Consider the following 21,964-nt stretch of genomic DNA (forward strand, 5'->3'; position numbering starts at 1 on the left):
GACCAAGAACACGAAAACCTCTGCGTAAGCGGCACAAGACACAAGAGGATAAGGTTATAACGGTCTTCAGAAGTGAACCCCATGTAACCACCCTATAAATACGCCTCTCTCCCAAGTGAAGAGGGGGGAAAAAGGGAGGGGGAAAAACATTGAGAAGAGAAGACGAGAGAGACAGAGAAATAGAGAAAGTGTAAGTGAGGTTCCTCTTGCTATGCAAGCTTATATTAGTCTCAAAGTCATTCGACTATTTCGGTAATCCCCACCATATAATGAAAAATCCAATCTCGGAGACAGGGATCTGAGTGAGAATCATATAAGTTAATCGTTTCGTCTATGTTCATACATCCATACTTTATATATTCAATTCGTTACTTATAGCATATCATGTTCGTACATTTTATACTTTGTCCATTATTTATCTTATTGTATGAGCTAAGGACAACGATTGTAATTGATGAGACGAGGAAGAGTATTAGAACTCTGAGTCAAGGATTCGACATAACCAATCCGTTCCCTTCAGGCGCAACCTATTTATTGTATTGTCATGAGTCTGCGCGCATTGTTTGTGAATACTCAAATGACTTTGATCTGCATGTTCACACTCACCAAGGAATGGCTGAAAAAATACGAGCCCAACATGAAGCATTGGGAAAAGTTGGTCGAGCCAGATCAAATCAAGGGTCTCCAAGTGTCGGATTACATCTCTATATGAATGGAGATGTAATCCGATTGTGGATGAAATAAGTTAGAGGAAAATAAACAAATTTTAACGCTACAATCGGACTACATATCATCTTACAAGCTCCGATTATTGACCATTTATACTTTGCATAAACCATTAAATTTCAAACTTAGTACTTTACAAGAACTGTTTTTGATTAGATAAATTTTATAAAACTTTATAAATCTTTTTTTTTTTTTGTAGATTCATCATGTTATATAATTCTCTATAATTTGTTTACACAACTTTTTAGAACTCTACAAATCTCTACAAGAATTATGCCAACTCTACAAAACTCTGCAAGTATTTTTCCAACTCTGTAAAACTCTACATAAGTTGTCATTTTTAATGACTCTTTTTGAAATCTATACAAATCTACAAAAATATTTAGTGAGTAAACCCGTTAGTCTTCACAAAATCTCTCCTCTCCTCTCTCGAATTACCCTAATTACCTTGCCTTTTTTTCCCCTTCTTCGATCTTCTTTGCTCTCTCGAATTACCCTAATTACCTTACTTTTTTTTTTTCCTTCTTCGATCGTCATGTGTTTCAACAGAAACTTCTTCTGTCCTTGGTACTTGTACTTGCAATTCCTTTCATAGTGAGCGCTTTTGATTGGGATGTTGGTGATGCTAATGGTTGGTCCATTCAGGCTGCATAGGCCAAGTATAACTACTCAGTGTGGTCGATGAATAGATATTTTATACTCAACGATACTCTTCGATTTGTCGGTCGCACAAGTGATGTCTTAGAAATAAATTCTGATGATTATCAGTTATGTAATTCCAAGTCCCCTCTGGCACTTACACCGTAGAGAATGACATATTTACACTTTCTAAACCTGGTCACCGGTATTTCATTAGTGGTAATTATGTTGATTTCTGCGATGGTATCACGGTTGTTATCGGGGTTGCAAATTTTACGAGGGACGAATTTATGACAAGGAGACCAATCCAAATCCCGAGTCCAAATATCACTACATACTCTACGACCTCTAAGATGTACTCACTCGCCAAGTATAAAGCGGGGTGTCAATGGCTTCAGGGTTCAAATTGCAGTTAGTCACATTTGTCTTAGATTCAGCTCTAGTTATTCCTGTATTAGTTTTTTCTTTTAGTGTTGGATTTGGAACTTGATTTACGTATTTATAAGAAGTTTAATGAGAATTATATTTTGTTTTGTTTATTTTACCCGCGTATTTAGCTCATCTAAGCTCTGTTGCTGACTTCGCTATTGTATTCGCAATGAGCCATGACGGCTCGCCATCCAAAAGCAAATACTTGTCTAGATTAAGTATCACTTCGTTCTTTTGTTGTGTAGCTAAAAAACATACATACCTTATCTCGAAATGTAGAAACTTCTTTTCCAAAAAAATGACCTATACAATTCAGAATAATGATCAAGAACACACATTGAAAAATTGAAGCGTTTCTTCTTTAGATTGAAGCAGTGAAAATGAATATTATCCCTCTTAACAAGCTCTTCATTGCAAAATGGGTATTGTCATTGTTCTTCTTCATTTTCAAGAACAAAAGCTAGTTTAGACTTAAATGAAGACAAATGTGTTAATTTTTTTTTTTGAAGCATTAAATGTGTTAATGTTAATGAGAAGAATAATGCGTGAAGCCTGATAGGCCTCAACTGGACATAGATTGGCTTAGTGAGTAAAAGAGAAAGCCTAAGGCTTCTAGCAAGCTTATGGGTTATGCTTTGCAGTATTGTTCTCCGGGCTTCGAAGCATATCATTTCTTATTTGAAGCCTGAAAGATCTCAACTACACATAAAATATCTTATTTAGTAAAAGAGAAACCTTAAGATTCCTAGAAAGTTGGTTTTTTTCTCTCCCAATCATCGTGCTTGTGCAATCATTAACAGTTGGTTTTAGATTTTGTTTCCTAGCAATTTTTTTTTTTTTTACGAATAAGTTTGTTAGTTTTGTGAGAAAAAACAGACATTCCTCTCGTCAGAGGAATTGTGGTTTGGAGCAAAATTATAGGAGAGAGAGAAACTAGAAATTGAGGTCCCGTACGCTTCTAACTTAAGGAAGGTTTCGTCAAAAGAGAAGATTTTTGCTCTTCGGTAAGCTCAAAAGAGTTATGATGGTTCATATTTTATTGATCAAAAAATAAATAATTAAAAGGGTAAATATGACAATCCGTCCCCACAGTACAATCCACATAATCACCATAACAATGGCCCACCTTGTTGACCGGATGGTTGCGTCAATGGAACCGCCACCTTTGTTTCGTATGATCCTATGGTTCTTACTCTAACTAGAATTCTGAATCCGTTTAGAGAACAATAAATCACTCTCTATATATACCTGATTGGTTTATGCTTAGTCTTCACTTCGTCTATTTTTTTCTTCCATCGTCATGGGTTTCAACACCAAGTTCTTTCTTTCCTTGGTTCTTGTACTTGCGGTTCCCATAATGGTGAGTGCTTTTGTTTGTTATGTTTGTGGTGTTCCAGGTTATTGGTCCAGTCGCGCTGCAGTGTTTGAAAATTCTACTCTTAGTTTTTTTCTATGATCCCAACACAAGTAATGTTTTAGAAGTAAGTTATGGTAATTACGAATTATGTAATTCCAAGTCCCCACTCGCCACTTACACCGCGTGGAACGACTCAATTCCACTGACAAACCCTTGACACCGGTACTTCATCAGTGGTGATCCTGTTGATTGCCACAATGGTTTCAAGCTTGATATTGAGGTTTTAAAAATATCAATGGATACCTTGAGATCAGTAAGAGTGTAAGACCAAAGCCATGGAATGATTCGTATTTCTTTCCATCCTGTACGATGTACCCACTCGCCATCTACAATGCAGGGAGGAATTAAGTGACGCGCGTCAATGGCTTGAGGGTTGAGATTAAAGTTAATTCAAATTTGTCTTGTTGGTGCATTATTTTATAAGATTATTTTTGATGAGAATTATGTTTTCTTTCGCAATGAGCCATGATGGCTCACCATCCAAAAGCAAACACTTGTCTAGATTAAACATCATTGGCTCTTTTGTTGCGTAGCTAATAAACACACATACATTATCTCTCACAATGTAGACCACAATCCCCTAGAACCACAGAATTCTTTTCCAAAAGAGATGTGACACTCTATAGGATTCATAATATCATTCAAAAACTGAATGATTTTTTTCATCATCAGATTTCTAATTAAAAATAAAAGAAATTGAAGCACTGAAAATGAACACTGCTATAACCCTTTTAACAAGCTCTTCAGTACTAAAAAATGGGTACTGCTACTGTTCTTCTGCATTATCAAGAAGAAAAGCTAGTTTAGACTCTAACGAAGATGGATATTGTGTTAATGTTAATGAGAAGAATAATGGGTTTTTAAAGAGAAGAGAAGCTTTGGTTTCTGGGGTTTCTTTAGTTTCTTCATCAGTTCTTATGGGGAGTTTTCCAAGTGATGGATTAGCTGTTATAAAACAAGGACTTTTAGCTGGAAGAGTTCCTGGTTTATCCGATCCTGACGAACAAGGTTGGTTTTCAATAAGCTTAATTGGTTCTGTCACTTTTTTTATATTAGAGGGATTGTTCTGTAATGCCTCATAAACACTAGCCGGAGTAATTCTGTAATTGCAATATTGAACACTAAAATTAGTTAAAGAATCGCAGTTTTGCGCCTTTTGGTGCTTTCTTGCATTTTTGTGAATATATGGAATATATATGTAGCTGCCACTTAATATGAAAAGAAATTACTCAGACAGGTTGGAGGACATATAGAAGACCAGATGCGAAATCAGGAGGGCATGGTGTAGGATGGAGTCCAATCATTCCATACACATTTTCGGTTCCTCAAGGTTGGGAAGAGGTAAGAAACTCAATAACATCCATTTTCAATTGAAGATGTAGTCAAGCGCATAGGTTCTTGTTTGATCGATATATACTAGTTACTGCTCCTACAAAGTTGAACCTGACATAGGCAAATTAGATCGACTAAAACACAATTTGGATATACCAAATGAAGTTTCAGCTGGGTCAACCTAGTTGTGATTCCTACTAAAATGAAGCTTTGTTCGATTAACTGGCAGCCTAGTTATGATGCATTCTTGGGCAATTGTGGCGCTGCAGTAGCCTAGTTTGATGAAAATGACATTATAAGTTGTAAGCATTGAGGATATTGTTCCTCAGCAGTCCAAAGTTTATTTGGGTCTCTTATTGGGAGGTTTTGCAATACAGGTTCCAGTATCAATTGCAGATCTTGGGGGGACAGAAATCGACTTGAGATTTGCAAGTTCTCAGGCAGGGCGCTTATTTGTTATTGTTGCACCGGTTCTTAGGTTCTCAAGTAGTAAGTCTCTGAAAGCAACTTTCCTTTTGATTTTTCTTATTTGTTGTCAATGAAATTGGACTAAGAAACTTTTAAATGCTTAATATAACATGGTAATCAAATTTTATCATTCATGTGTAGGTCTTGGAGATGACGTTAACATTGAGATGGTCGGGACGCCTGATAAAGTGATTAGTGCATTTGGACCAGAAGTCACTGGGGAGAATGTAGAAGGGAAAGTCTTAAGCACGGAAGTAGCAGAACACTCGGGAAGGAAGTACTATCAGTACGAGTTGGAGACTCCCCATGTCCTAATGTCCACAACTGCTGCAGGAAATCGGCTCTACATATTCGCTGTAACAGCAAATGGTACAAGCTTATATGTCTTTTTTTTCTGTCTTGTTTGCATATTTTCTTCATTTTCCTCGGTTCTTTTTATACGTACTTAATTTCTTTGTGATGTGTATCACTTTGCAGGTCTCCAATGGAGAAAACATTATCAAGACTTGAAAAGGATATCCACTTCTTTCCGTGTTGTCTGACAACTCAAATCTCGCAGAGCTCTTTGTTACTCCAATTTTGAGAAGGCCTCAGGTGCATGGAAATACAGGTTTCCAACTGAACTCATCTGAGAGATTACAGAAATCTTGTGTTACTGTAGCATGTTTATATAAAATCATAAATACACACAAATGGACAGGCCGTGCAAAGTGTACTATCAACTCTGAATGCATGATATGCATGGATTGCTGTATAAAGAAATGAATGTTTGTCTATCATTGTTGTATAAGAGCACCAACGTTTTTCTGACATAAAAACACCGAAGTTACCGATTCAGTTTGAAATTCATTACATATATCTACTGCAACAATTCAGTTTGAAATTGTAACAATGGATGTTTAACTTATTGAATTAGACCATTTTTTTGCAAACAAAGACGGAGTTCATAGATCACAATCCGATTAACATGAATTCAAGAAACAAGCCCAGGAAAACATACAGGAACACCACTCCCATTAAGTTGCACTTGTTATTACATAAATATGGTGATTATTGATTGACCACCTGGTCTAAAATACTACTGTTACTAGGAACTTAGTTGTGTCAGAAGAGTTTCAACATCAAGAAACTTAACTGGTTTTTCTATAAACTTGAGTGCCCCGGCCTTTAAGCATTCATCTGAAAATTTCTTCTCAGAAGACATCACCACGACAGGAATGTTTCTCAGTGATGGCTTTCCTTTGATAGTTTTCAGTAACCCGTAACCCGTCATTGACGGCATTTCGTAGTCCGTTACAACAAGTTGAAACAACATATTGTCAGGCAGAAGTTTGTCAAGAGCATCGTTTCCAGACTCAACAGTAGTAACTTTGAAAACCAATGAGGATGAGGATTTAGTAGATGTTGAGGATGATGATGACATTTTAGAAAAGTATTTTTCAAATATGTTTCTGTTAATGTGATCATCATCAACTACTAACACATTGAAGAAATTGGATTTCTTATCCATATCTCAGTTTCCTTTTTAGCTCTCACTACTGAATGCTGATAGCAGTCAGGAGTTCTGCCAATTTATAGGCAAATGGCTAAAGCTGGAAAACACTTCACATGGAAAAAAAAATTGGTTTAAAGAGCTGGAATTAATATCCTTGCAGCATACCATGAGACTGGAATTAATATCTTTGTAGGGAAGTTTGGTAAGAAATCTCAACTTATTCTGTTTCAACTTTTTTAACATCAAAGAAAACCTTCTGCGCAATAAAATTGTTGTACTGCAGGCTAGAAACTATTTTTTGATGCAAGATAAACTGTGAACAAGGAAGGCTCTTTATAAATTATTCCCTGTAAAATCATAGGCACAGCATGCTAAGACGATGTCATCTTCATTGCAGTTGAAATTTCACCCAGCATGCAAGTGTTCTCTCTGCCTGTACTCACCTAGGTGCTCATGAACAAGGAAAGTGGATCAAGTCTTACATTCAAAAGTGGGATGTTGAAATTTCTACTTCATTAGGGAACGCCTTGATAGACATGCTTGCAAAATGTGGTGATCTTGAAAGCGCAATGTCAATGTTCAATCAGATGAGCAAGAAGTGCATTATCACATGGACATCAATGGTTGCAGGCTTAGCCTTCAATGGGCAATGTAAAGAAGCTTTAGCTTTCTTTGATGAAATGTGTGCGGAAAGAATGCAACCAGATGATGTCATCTTCATTGCAGTTCTCTCCGCTTGTACTCATGGGGGACTGGTTGGAGAAGGAAAACGAGTTTTTAGTCAAATGGTGAAAGAGTTCAACATTGTTCCTCGAATTGAGCATTATGGATGCATGATCGATCTCCTTAGTCGAGCAGGGAAATTAGAGGAAGCATTCACGTTAATTCAAATGTGTCATATTGTAGGATAACCTCAGTGCAGTCACTTCTGTTTTTAAATCATCTAGGGCCTCACTTTCAAGAGCTGCCCTTAGGATAGTTGCTTCCACCTCTATATCGAAAACAAAAACATCATCGTTATCCAAGTCAGAAGTTTCGTCATCACTTATTATTTCAGCAGCTGGGAGCACTTCTGGTTTTGGCCTGGGAGTATCTGACCAAATATAATAACCAACTCCTGAAACACCAACTTCAGTGACATCAGAAAATCTTGATGTCAACTCAGGCTCCTCATCACTGTCTTGGTTTGTTGGCTGGGGAAGTAAAGATAGCTTCGAATAAGCGGGTATTACCGGAGATTTTGCTCCAACTACGACCTTGAATGATAAAACTACACCAGGTTGTAAAACCACTCCTGATTTTATCACAAACAAAAGCATTGCTAAGCTGACAACCATTTTGAACCGTGACATTGTCCCAAACATAAGAATTCTCAATTTTTACGTTAGATCCGATACAACAACCTTTACCAATTACTGAATTAGAAAAATCCCCAACGCTTGTCTCAAATCCAACGTAGGTGTCAGGACCCAACGTCCGATCCTTTAAAAATCCCATCACTTTCTTGTTTGATTGCACTGAACATCTGGCACAAACGGGTACGTCCACCGTTGAATTACATCCTTGCCAATGGTGTCGTAGCTTCTCAAATCATCCACTCTAGCAGCATATTTACTTGGGTGAAAAGTTTGTATCCCATGACATTATCATCCAGCAATCCTTTGACAAGATGATGCCGCAGATTCTGGTAGTCAAAATTGTCAGCAAAAAGACTAAGCACTACTGGAGAGCAAATATCAATATGGCAATCCTCTTTGTCACTGTGCACTTCAAAAGCAGAAAAGTCAAGGAGCAATTCCTTACCAGTATCCATCTCCATATCCGAGTTCACGTCATAATACAGAAGCTGCTTCGTTTTACTATCAATACCCACAACCAACTTATCCTTACTAGATGATGAAGACGGTTTCGGTTTCTTAATGATCATAGTCATTATAGCATTACTGTCTTTTATCTTTCTGTCTCTATGCTCTTTTAGTTAGATTCATATTAGTTACAGTATCACCAATCTAAGAGCATCACCAAGGCTAGCACAACCACGGTTTTCCAGAATTGTAACGGTGAATTCAGGAACAGACAACCATTCGGATTTTTCTAAATACTCAATAACTTGTTTGGAATGTGAACAGCAAACTACATATACTTCTTTAACATTTGATGATCTAAGCCAAGCTAGCGTGTAATGGGAAAAGTACCTTTGGTCGTTCCAGGAATTTCTCAGCTGCGAAATTATCTGCTAATAGAACAGCTTCTAGTGTGGGTTGATTTTCATCTTCATCTGCATAATCTGTATTGTTAGCTTGTTTCTTCTTTCGATTTTTTTTCTTGTGGTGTTCTTCTATTTATAGGGCAAACGGAGAAAGTATAAAAAATGGCGCCCTTACCCTAGGACGGTGTACTATTCTCAACGGAAACAGAATACCCTAAAAAAACTCAATTGAAAGACAGATATTCCCAGGGCTGCACATGGGCCGGTACGGGTTTCTTATGAACCCGATACTTGTACCTACTAGTGACCGGTACTCTCGTTGAGTACCTGGACCTGGACCTGAAAGACCTGTCCGATACATGATCGTGCCGGGTTTTTATATGCAAACTTTGATATTAAGTAACAGTCTAAGAATGCGTTTATTTTTTACTAATTCGGGATCTGAATTTAAATCGGTACGAGTCAGATGTCAGACCATTTGTTTTTTATTTTGAGTCAGATCTGACTGGCGATCCGAGTCAGACCTAACCACTGATTCAGACCTGTTTGAGTCAGGTAATAAAATACCACTGACTCATGGGAACAAACCACTGACTCATATTTTTGAATCAGATGAGTCATATCTGACTCGAAAAACAAACATATTGAGTCAGATCCAAATGAGTCAGATAATTTTAGTCAGATCCAGACGAGTCAGATTCAGATGAGTCAGGAGAAAACATACACACTCTAAGTGACTAACAATGTGCATTGTGCAGGTGTAACATAACTACTATATTCTTTAGATAAACAAAGGTTCATAAGTTCAAAGTTCAACATTAAAAAATAGTAGAAACTAAAAACAACACTTCCATAAGTTCGATACAACGATAGAAACTAAAACAACATTTCCATAAGTCTGTGACAACTTCAGGATGAACTTCAAGCAACAGGCAACAAAAAAAATGAATAAGTCTGCGAAAGGGATGAACTTCAAGCATCTGGCAAAACACCACTTCAAGCAACATGCAACAAAAATGAAACATTTACATAAGTCTGCGAAAGGAATGAACTTCAAGCATCTGGAACACCCAATATGTCTGTAGCAGGCAACAAAAAAGCAAAACAAGAAAGAAAGTACGAATACAGTAATACAAGAAAAGTAAGTATTAGTAGTAAAGAAAACAAAAAAAAAACTACTACCTAGCTCATCTTGAGATTATCATCAGGTATACAATCACACAGAAGATCAAGAGCAATGGGTTTTAGAAACCAGCTTTGTGTACATAGGAATACCTCAATTGTCGTAATAAATAAAGATGCGTTCCATGGAGTAAGCACGCGCTTCCCGGTGTTAAAAGCTGATACAAAGACAACTAAAGACACATGCATGGCTTATGTATCTTTTTCCATACATATGATAGTATCTTATACCTGTTAGCATTAGCCTGCTACCAAGCCAACATATCAAACTGGTCATCTTTACCTATTTCACGTAATCCACGCTCCAACACTTCTGTCTAAGTACCTATCCAGCTTTGTTGTTCTTGCTTCCTCAACAATACTTGGGTTGTCCCAATGCTGTCTCTTCCTTGATTGAATTCTAGCCGGCAAACCTTGAGATAACTGAATCAACAACTACCCGAGAAACGCTGGTTGACCCCTCCTCATGAACTAAATACACCGAATTATACTCTTCAAAGAGTTCCTGAAATTCTAATTTCACCTTTCTCATAACTCGTTGAACTTCCCACGTATTGTTCTCATACAAACTTGTAAGATTAAGTTCCAGCCCCTTTTATTTCTCTCTTGGATCCAAAAATTGAGAAAAAAAAACATAACAAAGCTCATCTTTTCATACACACCTCAATAATTATGGTACTTAGCAAATATAAGACGAGACATACGTGCAATAAAGGAATCTGATGCTACATTATTTCTGAAGTCAACTAATTGTTCATGGATGAGTAACAATTGCCCACACAGTGGAAACAGTGAAACCACCAAAAAGCATAAGAATGTGGAGGTAACTAACACAAAATCGACTACTATTTGCTTAAAATATTGTGGATGTAAATACGAGCACAAAGTTAACAAGTAATTTGATTTTGAAACAGAAAATAAAAGGAGAATTAGAACACAAATTTACAAATTTTCATCTTGTTCAGCATATCACTGTTCTTCATCTTCTACTTCTGCCTCTTTCAAACCAGTTATAAAGTTTTGCGCCTTATTAACAAATACTTTGTCAGATGCATCTGCGCCGTCTTTTTCAGATGCCCATGAGAGAATAGTGTCTTCGTCCAGAACATCCTTGTCGTACAGTACACGCAAAATGGGCTCAAACAATGGAGCAAAATCTCTGGCAGAATCTGAGCACATCTCTTCGAACTTCATTATGCTTTCAAACTGCTCATCTATAGAGTATATGTAATGTTTCAAAAGATCCCGCCATGTTGTGATGATGATGACAACACTTTTAAGCAGTTCAGCGTTGGTACCATATGGAGTCTGTAATGCCAATTTCATCACTGCTGAAAAAACTGCCCCAGCACAATTCAATGGTGTCATATTGTACGATAACCTTAGTGCAGTCACTTCTGTTTTCAAATCATCTAGGGCCTCATTTTCAAGAGCTGCCCTTAGGATAGTTTCTGCCACCTCTATATCAAAATAATGATCTTTATCGGATTCAAAGCTTTCATCATCACTTGTTATTTCAGCAGCTGGGAGCATTTCTGGTTCTGGCCTGGGGGTATCTGACCAAAAATAATAACCATCTCCAGAAACACCAACTTCAGCAATGTCAGAAAATCTTGATGTCAACTGATCAAGCTCCTCATCACTGTCTTGGTTTGTTGGCTGGGGATGTAAAGATACCTTTGAGTAAGCGGGTATTATCGGAGACTTTGCTCCAACTACGACCTTGAATGATAAAACCACACCAGGTTCTAAAGCCACTCCTGATTTTATCACCACCCCATCGGAAACAAAAGCATTGTTAAGCTGACAACTATTTTGAACCGTGACATTGTCCCAAATATAGGAATTCTCAATTTTTACGTGAGATCCGATACAACAACCTTTTCCAATTACTGAATTAGAGATCTTAGAAAAATCTCCAATGCTTGTCCCGTTTCCAACGTAGGTGTCAGGACCAACGTGTGCAAAACTCGATATCTGTACGCCCGATCCTTTAAAAATCCCGTCACTTTCTTGTTCGACTGCACATTTTCTAGAAAACTGAATATCTGGCACATACGGGTATGTCCACCGCTGAATTACGTCCTTGCTAATGGTGTCATAGCTCTTGAAATCATCAACTCTAGCAGCATATCTACTTTGATGAATTTCATAAGTGAAGATCTTGTAGCCCATGACATCATCATCCAGCAATCCTTTGACAAGATGGCGCCTCAGATGTTGGTAGTCAAAATTGTCAGCAAAAAGACTAAGCACCACAGGAGAGCAAATATCAATATGGCAATCCTCTTGCTCACTGTGCACTTCAAAGTTAGGATTGTCAGGGAGCAATTCCTTACCAGGAATAAACGTCTCCGTAAACCCATTCACGCCATAACGCAGAAGCTCTTTCGTATTCCGATGAATACCCATAACCAACCCATCTGTGCTAGTTTTGCTATTAGGATCAGCACCCAGAACCAACTTATCCTTACTAGTTTGCTCAGTCCTCGACGGTTTCGGTTTCTTAATGACCATAGTCATTATAGCATTACTGTGTTTTTTCTTTCTGTCCCTATGCTCTTTTAACGCTTGTGTCAGATTCATATTAGTTACAATATCTCCACTTACAAGCACGAAATCGCCATTAATAACATCACTTTGGTAAACAAATCTAAGAGCATCACCAACACTGACACAACCACGGTTTTCCAGAATTGTAACAGTGAATTCAGGTACAGACAACCATTCAGATTTTTCTAAATACTCAATAACTTGTTTGGAATGTGCACAACATACTACATATACCTCTTTAACATTTGATGATCTAAGCCAAGCTAGCGTATAATCAATCATGGGGTTATGTACTAATGGGAAAAGTACCTTAGGTCGTTCCAGAGAAATTGGTTGGAATTTCTCTGCTGCGAAATCATCTGCTAACAGAACAGCTTGTAGTCGGGGTTGATATTCAGCTTCATCTGCATTAATTTTAGTAACTTGTTTCTTCTTTCCCATGTTGAGATCCAGTAAAGAAGCAGCAGAGCTATCTATCGGTTCAGTTGGAGAAGAACGTTAGTAAAAAACTGTGATTTTTTTTAATCTTGTCTCTTAAATAATGGTGGTGTTCTTCTATTTATAGGGAACAAGCTAGAAAAAAATTGGAAATCGCATAGGATTCCTATTTCTAGGGCAGACGAAAAATATATAAACGGAAACAGGATTCAGAATACTCTTCGGAAATCTCAAACAAAAAAACTTAAAGGTAGTGCCCTCACGCAGGATTGAACTGCGGACCTCCAGTTTACAAGACTGGCGCTCTACCACTGAGCTATAAGGGCAACTTTGTTTTGTGGGGTGATTTACACTTCCCTATTCAGAAAATGTTAGAAACAGCAGCTTTTACTCATATTCTGGAAAGCTGAGGGATGGGGTGTCTAAATAATACCTGTAATCTGTATTGGCAACACGAGAAATAATGGAACAGAAATTACTCCAAATTCTACAAAAATGTAGAAATATGAGTCAACTAAAACAGACCCATCTCCAAATTTTGATTCATGGGTGTCAACGAAGTAATTTCATTATACCAAAACTTATAAGTTTCTCTAATAAATTCAATTCATTGGGCTATTCAGTTCAAGTATTTAATAGCTCTCTTTTTCCAAATGTATTTGTTTATAATTCTATGATTGAGTGTTTCTTATGGAAAAACTATAAGAAAGATGCTTTTTTTGTTTATAATTCTATGAGGGTTTCACCTAATAATTTCACATTTACATTTCTTTTTAAGTCATGTCAGTCTTATGATGATTTTGAAACTGGGAGAGTGTTACATGCCCATGTTGTGAAATTTGGGTTTGGGGGTCATGTTTTTGTTCAGAATACTGTTTTGGATTTCTACTCTAAGTGTAGTGAGGATGTGAGTAGTGCATTGAAGGTGTTTGAAGAAATGAGTGAAAGAGATGTTGTTTCTTGGAATTCTATGATTTGTGCTTATATGAATCATGGTGAGATTAAGTTGGCAATTGAGTTGTTTAAATCTATGGAAGAGAGAAATGCTGTTTCATGGAATTTGGTTATTAGTGGTTTGGCCAAGAGAGGAGACATGGAGTCGGCAAGGTTGTTGTTTGAAGAGATGATAACTTGGAATGCTGTGACGAAGAATGCAAGGTTGGGTCTTGATAATGAAGTAGCTTGGAATGCTATGATTTCTGGTTATATGAGGAATTGTGATGTGAAGAACGCAAGGTTGATTTGTGATCAAATGCCGGTGAAATCTGTAGTGTCTTGTACTGCTATGATTTCAGGATACGCAAAAGTTGGTGATGTTGGAGAAATGAAAAGACTTTTCTATTCAATGCCAGTCAAGAATATCATTACTTGGAATGCGATGATTGCGGGTTTCGTTCAGAATCATAAATTTGATCAAGCATTGGATGTTTTTCATAGAATGTTGATGTTTGGTGAATATAAGCCGGACGAGACTACTCTATTGAGTGTTCTCTCTGCCTGTAGTCACCTAGGTGCTCATGAACAAGGAAAATGGATCAAGTCTTATATTCAAAAGCGGGATGTTGAAATTTCTACTATATTAGGCAATGCCTTGATAGACATGCTTGCAAAATGTGGTGATCTTGAAAGTGCAATGTCAATGTTCAATCAGATGAGAAAGAAGTGCATTATCACATGGACATCAATGGTTGCAGGCTTAGCCTTTAATGGGCAGTGTAAAGAAGCTTTAGCTCTCTTCGATGAGATGTGTATGGAAAGAATACAACCAGATGATGTCATCTTCATTGCTGTTCTCTCCGCTTGTACTCATGGAGGACTGGTTGAAGAAGGAAAACGGGTTTTTAGTCAAATGGTGAAACAGTTTAACATTGTTCCTCGAATTGAGCATTATGGATGCATGATCGATCTTCTTAGTCGAGTGGGGAAATTAGAGGAAGCATACATGTTAATAAAGAGTATGTCAATGAGGCCAAATGCGGTTATTTGGGCTACATTACTTGGTTTTTGTAAGTTGTATGGACAAAGAGAGATGTTAGAGGTTATGAAAAAGTAGATCCTCGAACTGGAGCCTTCCAATCCTGATTATTTGATGCTGATTTCAAATTTAAATGCATCGATCGGCCAGTGGGAGGATGTTTTAAGTGTTAGAGCAGCAATGAAGAAGGAAGGTATTGAGAAAGTTCCCGGTAGTAGCTCAATTCAAGTGGAAAATAAAGTTCATGAGTTTCTGGTTAAGGACACCAAACATGAAAACAGGATGGAGATCTTTGAAACTTTAGATTCTCTCTATGATCAGTTAAAAACAATTGGAATTATGGAAAAGAGAGACTATGTGCATCTTGGTATGCCAAAATTTGCAGGGTTCATATGAGGATTTCTGGAGCATATAGATGGTATTAAAAGTTGTTGTTCAGCTGCTTCATACCGTAGAGGCGAAGAAATTTGTCACGAAAAAAACAGCATATGGGGTAAAATTGGTTAGGGAAAAATTTCTGTGAAATTTTCCTCAGAAACATCAGTCACGAATGCTAATCAAGGGGGCTCCATGGTTTAGAAGACAAGTTTACTGAAGACGTGGGAACTTCAAGGTAGACCTAAAAGAACTGCCAGTCTGCCACACAGCTGACCGAGGATGTTGAGACGTTGGCCCGAAAACTACATACTTCTAGTGAAGGCCTTCAGCTCTTTCTTTCGCCGTAACCAGTGGGCACTTTTCTACGTCAAACAATGTCCTTGATTCTTGAATGGTACGTAATAAGTTACGAATAAACAGCAGAACTTGTAATATATATGGTTCCATAGAATCCAGTTGAGGCTCTAAAACTGATTGAGAGTGATTCAGTTTCTAACTTGTAAGTATGTGATTTCATCTAGGCCCATGACAGATGTCTGCTCATCATCTTCGACGTTTCCAACAAGATGCTCTGCCAAGGAGTGAAACTTTGTAATCACGCCTTTAATATGTGTCAAAATGAGACTCAACTGTGTATGGTTTATTTGCGGATGTGATCCAAAGCACCGGGAGTAATAGTCAGAATCAATTACTACATGGGCACAGTTTGAAGCATGTCAACTAAATGAGACTCACCGGTAAGATATGGTTTAATTTTGCATTCAGTTCTTCATTTCCTCAAAATGTCTACGCGTCATGATTTGTATGCATTTCTGAAGGTTAGCTGCAATGTCTAAATTTCTAATGTTTTAAAATACAGTGTTCGTGGTTTTGCTGTTTTATCTTCATAGTATAGTACATTAGATTTTGGAAAAGGAAAACTCTACTTTATAATTGCATAATATGAGACTAAACTGTTTACTTGAACAAACATAGACACTTACAGCAAACCCCAAAAAAGAAATCCATAGACACCTATAGGCTGTAGCAACTAGTTACTTGACAATTTAAATTGATTAAGGGCGGAAACACCGTCAAGTCCTTTCCCGAAGTAATGGTCAGTGTATTCTTTCATCGTAATATTTTTGTAAATAGGGGGATTCACCTCTGATAGTATCTCTTTCATAGGACCGTAAATCTTTGTGTCGTCACTGAATTTTGTATTAAGGAAACATGCTACTGATACTCTTGGTCCATCTCGATTGGCTAGTACCCTGTGTTCAGCGCTTTTGAACTTGCCATTGCTGATAAGCTGTTAGAAATGGAAAGGCCAGTCTGTTTAGGTAATTATGCAGCAGATAATGAGGGCTGCGGAACATAAATTAGTTCGTATTAGTTCTAGCTTCTGAGTGGGAAACATTAATTTACCTGAAGAAGATCTCCAATGTTTACTATTAGAGTTCCAGAGATTGGTTTTACAGTAACCCACTGATTCTGATGAAGAAATTGTAGTCCGCCAATATGATCCTGTAGAAGAAGGGTAAAGAAACTCGGGTCTGAATGCTTACTTGTCCCCAAGGTTAGTTCAGGTTCAGGGCATGCTGGATAATAATGACCACTAAGTACCAAGAAATCAGTAAAAATTCTTTTAAGGTGGTCTTTTTCTAATCCTAGAGCCTCCGATAACAACCCAGTATCTGTATCTGCCAACTTCTTAATATGCTTCCAATACTGAACTATTATATCTCTGAAATTAAGATGGATGATAGATCAGCTTGCGAAGAACAAAAACAGCAGTAGAGAATAATATCGGATTTGATTACAGAGGATAAGATTCTAATCCTATATATGAGTCAACATATAGTACTAAATGTAAATTCTTAGTAGAGTGTAGACTAATTATTACCTGCAAGTGTCTGGCAATTCTCGAGGATCAGGAGATAATATGTTGCATCTTAGACTGTCTCTCCAGTTAGCATATTTTGATACATAGAGATCGAAATTAGTATGAAACATGCATCCTGTTTTGGGATCATTCGAATGATATTGTTTCTTAATCTCTGTATCTTGCTCATGAAATCTTTTGATACCTTTAATAATCTCATTCATTACTGTTAAAGGAATTCCATGGTTCACCAATCGAAAGAAACCCCATGTCCCCGCTGCACGTCGAACTTCATCAATAACTTCCTCGCATCGCCGATGTTCATTTTGATCCACGCTTTTCATATCAATCACAGGAATCTCAAAATTGCTGCTTTCCTGTTCAGTATGATTTAACTCTTCAGCGAGCTCATCCAGTGGTCGTACGAACATGCGAGGGATCTTTACAATTCCAGCATCAACTATTCCTTTCACACCAGCTTTTGATTCTTCAAAGGCCTTCAGTTCTTTGAGACGATCATAGGAAGGCTGCTGTTCTCCAGCTCTAGTAATCTCCATAGCCTGATGGCCGATTCTTGTCCTCCGGATCAAGCCATCCGTATCAACCAACAAGATCAGTTCTCTGGGAGTGATTGATAAGAAAGGGGAAAGGCTTCTGACTTAAATATCTGATTGCACACAGGTACATATAATATGCAAACTGAACTCTCTCCGGCTGGACTGATCTACCTCAAAGTCTTTATGTTGCTAGTTATTTAAGATTATTTGCTTGAAAAATGAATTTTCTTGTAAAATATTTTTATTTTGATGGACCTAGCTACACAAATAGGTGATGTTAGTCTTCCCACGTTTTTTTTTCCCTTTACCTACTACTTTCAATAGACTAGACAAGTTACTCCACATCACCCACTTATTAAGTGTCTGAAAGCAGAGATGTATTGGAGAATGGAAAGAAGAAGCACATGTCTAGCAAGTACAATAAGGTAGAACATGACTAGACTCTATGGGGATAAAATTTAAAAAAGCGTCCTCCATGGGGCTCGAACTACGACCACAAGGTTAAGATCCTTGCGCCAACTGAGCTAGACGGCTTCACTCATAGCTCACTCAATAAGAACTTGATTTCTAGTGCCCAAGCTGCAATAGCGAGGCCTATAAATGGAGATCTTTTTTTTTTTTTTTGACTAAGATATTTGTATTATCTGTTTAATAGCTTTATTAGCAAACTTGCAATATCACTCTAAGTCTAATTAACATCTGTAGTCTGAGACTCTGAATTGCAACTCAAAAGAATGAATAGAACAGAAATTACTCCAAAGTTTCATTTTACCAAAACAGCTACTTCATTGAAATTTCCCCAGAAAAAGTCTACTGAAGAGTGCTAACCAAGAGTGCTCCATGGTTTAGTAGACAAGTTTACTTAAGACGTGGAAACTTCAAGGTAGACCTAAAAGAAGAAAAAGTCTGCCACACAGCTGAGCTGACCGAGGTTGTTGACATGCTGGCCCGTACACTACATACTTCTAATGAAGGCCTTCAGCTCTTTCTTTCAGTCATAACTAGCAGGGACTTCTTTACATCAAACAATGTCTATGTTTGATGATTCTAGAATGGTAAGTAAGAAGTTACAGATAAACAGAAACTTGTAATAGGTATGGTTCCTTAAGAGTCCAGTTCAGGCTCTAAAACTGATTGAGAGTGATTCAGTTTCTGACTTGTAATATCTGATTTCATCTAGGTCCATATCAGATGTTAACTCATCAACTTCAACGTCTTCCTGGAGATGCTCTGCTATGGAGTGAAATTTGGTAATCCTGCCTTTTAAGTGTTGATGATTTGTTTGAGGATGTGATCCAAAGCACAAGGAGTAATTATCAAAATAAATTGCTACATGGACACACTTTGAAGGTATGTGAATTAAATGAGACTTGCTGCTAGGATATGGTTTCATTTTGTATTTAGTGTTCTTCATATCCTCTATGTCTGTGTATCATGATCTGTATCCCAACTGTTTACTGGTCATCCAATTGAGTCTATCCTGATTTATATGCTTGTTTGAAGATTAGCTGCAATTATTGGCATCTTAAGGTTAATAGACTACCGTGTCAGTGGTTTTGCTGTTCCATTTTCATAGTATAGTACATTAGATTCTGGAAAAGGGAAAAATACTGCTTTATAATTGCATAGAAACTAAACGTTTACTTGAACAAACATAGACACTTACAGCAAACCCCAAGATGAAGAAAGATAACCATAGACAGCCTTAGGCTGTATCAACTAATTACTAGACAACTTAAAGTGATCAAGGGCGGAAACACCACCAAGTCCTTTCTTAACGTAATGCTCAATGTATTCTTTCATCGTGATATATTTGTAAATAGGGGGATTCTCCTCTGATAGTATCTCTTTCAAAGGACCATAAATCTTTGTGTTGTCACTGGATGCTGTGTTCAGAAAACATGCCACTGATACTCTTGGTCCAGTGCGGTTGGCTAGTACCCTGTGTTCAGCCTTTTGAACTTGTCATTGCTGATAAGCTGTTTGAAATGGAAAGGTAAGTCTACTTGGCAATTATGCAGCAGATAATAAGGGCATGCTGGAGTGAGAAACATTTATTTACCTGAAGAAGATCTCCGATGTTTACTATTAGAGTTCCAGGGATGGGTTTTACAGTAACCCACTGATTCTGATGAAGAATTTGTAGTCCGCCAATATGATCTTGTAGAAGAAGGGTAAAGAAACTCGGGTCTGAATGCTTACTTGTCCCTAAGGTTAGTTCAGGTTCAGGGCATTAATGACCAATAAGTACCAAGAAATCAGTAAAAATCCTTTTAAGGTGGTCTCGTTCTAATCCTAGAGCCTCCGATAACAACTCAGTAACTGTATTTGCCAACTTCATAATATGCTTCCAATACTCAACTATTATGTCTCTGAAATTTAAATGGGGGATAGATCAGCTTGTGAATAACAAAAATAGCAGTAAAGAATCAAGTTGGATTTGATGACAGTGGATAAGATTCTAAAATCCATATATGGGTCAACGTTTAGTACTAGAAGTGAACTGTTAGAAAAGTGTATATTATTCATTACCTGCAAGTGTCTGGCAATTCTCGAGGATCAAGGGGATCTGGAGATAATAGGTTACATCTTAGACTGTCTCTCCAGTTAGCATATTTTGATACATAGAGATCGAAATTAGTATGAATCATGCATCCTGTTCTGGGATCATTTGAGTAGAATTGTTTCTTAATCTCTGTATCTTGCTCATGAAATCTTTTGATACCTTTAATAATCTCATCCGTTACAGGTAAAGGAATTCCATGGTTCACCAATCGGAAGAAACCCCATGTCCCCGATGCACGTCGAACTTCATCAATAATTTCCTTTCGTCTGCTATGGTCATCCTGATCCAGGCTTTCCATATCAATCACAGGAATCTCAAAATTGTTGTGTTCATCTTCAATATGATCCAACTCTTCAGTGAGCTCATCCAGTGGCCTAACGAAAATTCGAGGGATCTTTACAGTTCCAGCATCCACTATTCCTTTCACACCAGCTTTTGATTCTTCAAAAGCCTTCATTTCTTTAAGACGATCATAGGAAGGATGCTGTTCTCCAGCTCCAGTAATCTCCATAACCTTTTGATTCTTCAAAAGCCTTCAGTTCTTTAAGACGATCATAGGAAGGATGCTGTTCTCCAGCTCCAGTAATCTCCATAACCTGATGGCCGGTTCTTGTCCTTTGTATCAACCAACAAGATCAGTTCTGTCGGAGTGATTGATAAGGGAGAGGCTTCTACTGTATTATCTGATTGCACACTATGGACTATTGAAAATTGATTTTTTTTTTTTTTTATTTTGTAATTTTTTCTTCTTTAGCGATGATGTTAGTCTTCCGACGTTTTCTTTCCCCTTTACCTACTTAAGTTTTTGAAAGTAGAGGTAAATTTAGAAAAAAGAAGATGCAAAAGATAAAAAAGGATGGGATGCGCCCACCGTGGGGCTCGAACCCACGACCACAAGGTTAAGAGCCTTGCGCTCTACCAACTGAGCTAGACGGGCTAATTGTGCTTAAACGTTTCCCTTACCAACAGTCACAAAATCACAAGCATTTGCAATGACCACCCTTTGTTTTTGATGGGAAAGTTGTATATACTAACTAGCAAAGATAGATAGTACATAAGATTTACCATTTCGTTTCTACCAAAAATATTAGAGATAATGCTAGAAGGCTTGAGTTTTTGTTATAATTCGTAGACATATGTTGAAGGTTCTTTATCCTTGCTTCCTTGACGATTTTATCCGCTGCTAAATTGTATTTTCTCATTGTAAATTTTACCTGAGCTTGAGGAAGTTCTTTTAATATTTTATTGGCTTCTTTAACTGTGTTTTCTGCTGTCCACGAAGGGTTTTTGTTTTCCTTGTTGATGCTGTCTTCCAAGGCTTTACAATCAGTTACTATTGAAACGCTAGACAAGACGTTGTCTCTTAGCCATGTAACTGCTTTTTGTAAAGATTTCGCTTTCTCATGAAAAGAAGAAGTAATTGTCCCCGAACCTGCTGAAATGTGCATAAAAGTCTGGTCGTCTACTGAATAAACGATGTGAGTGTATCCCATTGAAAGGTCTTCTTCCTTGAAAGAGGCATCAATAAAAATTATCTAGTCTGTGTTTATGTTCGACCATTTGGTGTTGATCTTCTTGAATAGCTGATTGTTATCTCTTTCCTTTTGGTTCTTTCGGGGGATGGATTGTAAAAACATGTTTATCTGATCGATTAGTTGCATCGGGTTTGGGGTTAATTTTTCAAACACCACCGAGCATCTGTATTTCCATATGAACCATAAGATGGTTGAAATTTT

At 37.5% G+C, this 21,964-nt stretch overlaps 5 protein-coding genes, 2 non-coding genes and 1 pseudogene across 11 annotated transcripts; 2 read left to right on the forward strand and 6 right to left on the reverse strand.

Annotated features, from left to right (window-relative positions):
- The first annotated feature begins 3,861 nt into the window (after positions 1–3,861).
- LOC113288384 (psbP domain-containing protein 4, chloroplastic-like) lies at positions 3,862–5,848 on the forward strand. Its single transcript, XM_026537406.1, has 5 exons — positions 3,862–4,219; positions 4,449–4,552; positions 4,921–5,032; positions 5,153–5,380; positions 5,489–5,848. The coding sequence occupies exons 1-5, from the start codon at positions 3,922–3,924 to the stop codon at positions 5,551–5,553; spliced, it is 807 nt and encodes a 268-aa protein (XP_026393191.1). The 5' UTR covers positions 3,862–3,921; the 3' UTR covers positions 5,554–5,848.
- Positions 5,849–6,098: 250 nt separating this feature from the next.
- On the reverse strand, positions 6,099–6,521 carry LOC113291062 (two-component response regulator ARR15-like). Its single transcript, XM_026540640.1, has one exon. The coding sequence runs from the start codon at positions 6,519–6,521 to the stop codon at positions 6,099–6,101; it is 423 nt and encodes a 140-aa protein (XP_026396425.1).
- An 866-nt stretch (positions 6,522–7,387) lies between these two features.
- On the reverse strand, positions 7,388–9,076 carry LOC113291063 (annotated as a pseudogene).
- A 1,790-nt stretch (positions 9,077–10,866) lies between these two features.
- On the reverse strand, positions 10,867–12,891 carry LOC113291064 (translation initiation factor eIF-2B subunit epsilon-like). The gene is made up of 2 exons (XM_026540641.1): positions 12,362–12,891; positions 10,867–12,325 (listed from the first exon to the last, which is right to left on the reverse strand). Exons 1-2 carry the CDS (start codon positions 12,889–12,891, stop codon positions 10,867–10,869), a joined length of 1,989 nt encoding a protein of 662 aa, XP_026396426.1.
- A 251-nt stretch (positions 12,892–13,142) lies between these two features.
- TRNAT-UGU lies at positions 13,143–13,214 on the reverse strand. Its single transcript has one exon. It is a non-coding gene; the product is annotated as a tRNA-Thr (tRNA).
- A 240-nt stretch (positions 13,215–13,454) lies between these two features.
- On the forward strand, positions 13,455–20,538 carry LOC113288385 (pentatricopeptide repeat-containing protein At3g21470-like). Of its 5 annotated transcripts, none has more exons than XM_026537407.1 (6): positions 13,455–15,635; positions 15,763–15,978; positions 17,341–17,786; positions 18,466–18,717; positions 18,843–19,012; positions 20,412–20,538. In XM_026537407.1, the coding sequence occupies exon 1, from the start codon at positions 13,562–13,564 to the stop codon at positions 14,939–14,941; it is 1,380 nt and encodes a 459-aa protein (XP_026393192.1). In that variant the 5' UTR covers positions 13,455–13,561; the 3' UTR covers positions 14,942–15,635; positions 15,763–15,978; positions 17,341–17,786; positions 18,466–18,717; positions 18,843–19,012; positions 20,412–20,538. The 5 variants fall into 5 exon arrangements, with proteins under 5 accessions (XP_026393192.1, XP_026393193.1, XP_026393194.1 ...); XM_026537408.1 differs by having other exon boundaries at positions 18,515–18,717; XM_026537409.1 differs by having other exon boundaries at positions 18,550–18,717.
- LOC113288388 (1-aminocyclopropane-1-carboxylate oxidase homolog 1-like) lies at positions 16,157–21,159 on the reverse strand. The gene is made up of 3 exons (XM_026537412.1): positions 20,195–21,159; positions 16,649–16,967; positions 16,157–16,532 (listed from the first exon to the last, which is right to left on the reverse strand). Exons 1-3 carry the CDS (start codon positions 20,737–20,739, stop codon positions 16,272–16,274), a joined length of 1,125 nt encoding a protein of 374 aa, XP_026393197.1. The 5' UTR covers positions 20,740–21,159; the 3' UTR covers positions 16,157–16,271.
- TRNAK-CUU lies at positions 21,093–21,165 on the reverse strand. The gene has a single exon. It is a non-coding gene; the product is annotated as a tRNA-Lys (tRNA).
- Between the last annotated feature and the right edge of the window lie 799 nt (positions 21,166–21,964).

Source organism: Papaver somniferum, chromosome 6, assembly GCF_003573695.1.
Source record: "Papaver somniferum cultivar HN1 chromosome 6, ASM357369v1, whole genome shotgun sequence".
In the NCBI taxonomy this organism is placed as follows: domain Eukaryota; kingdom Viridiplantae; phylum Streptophyta; class Magnoliopsida; order Ranunculales; family Papaveraceae; genus Papaver; species Papaver somniferum.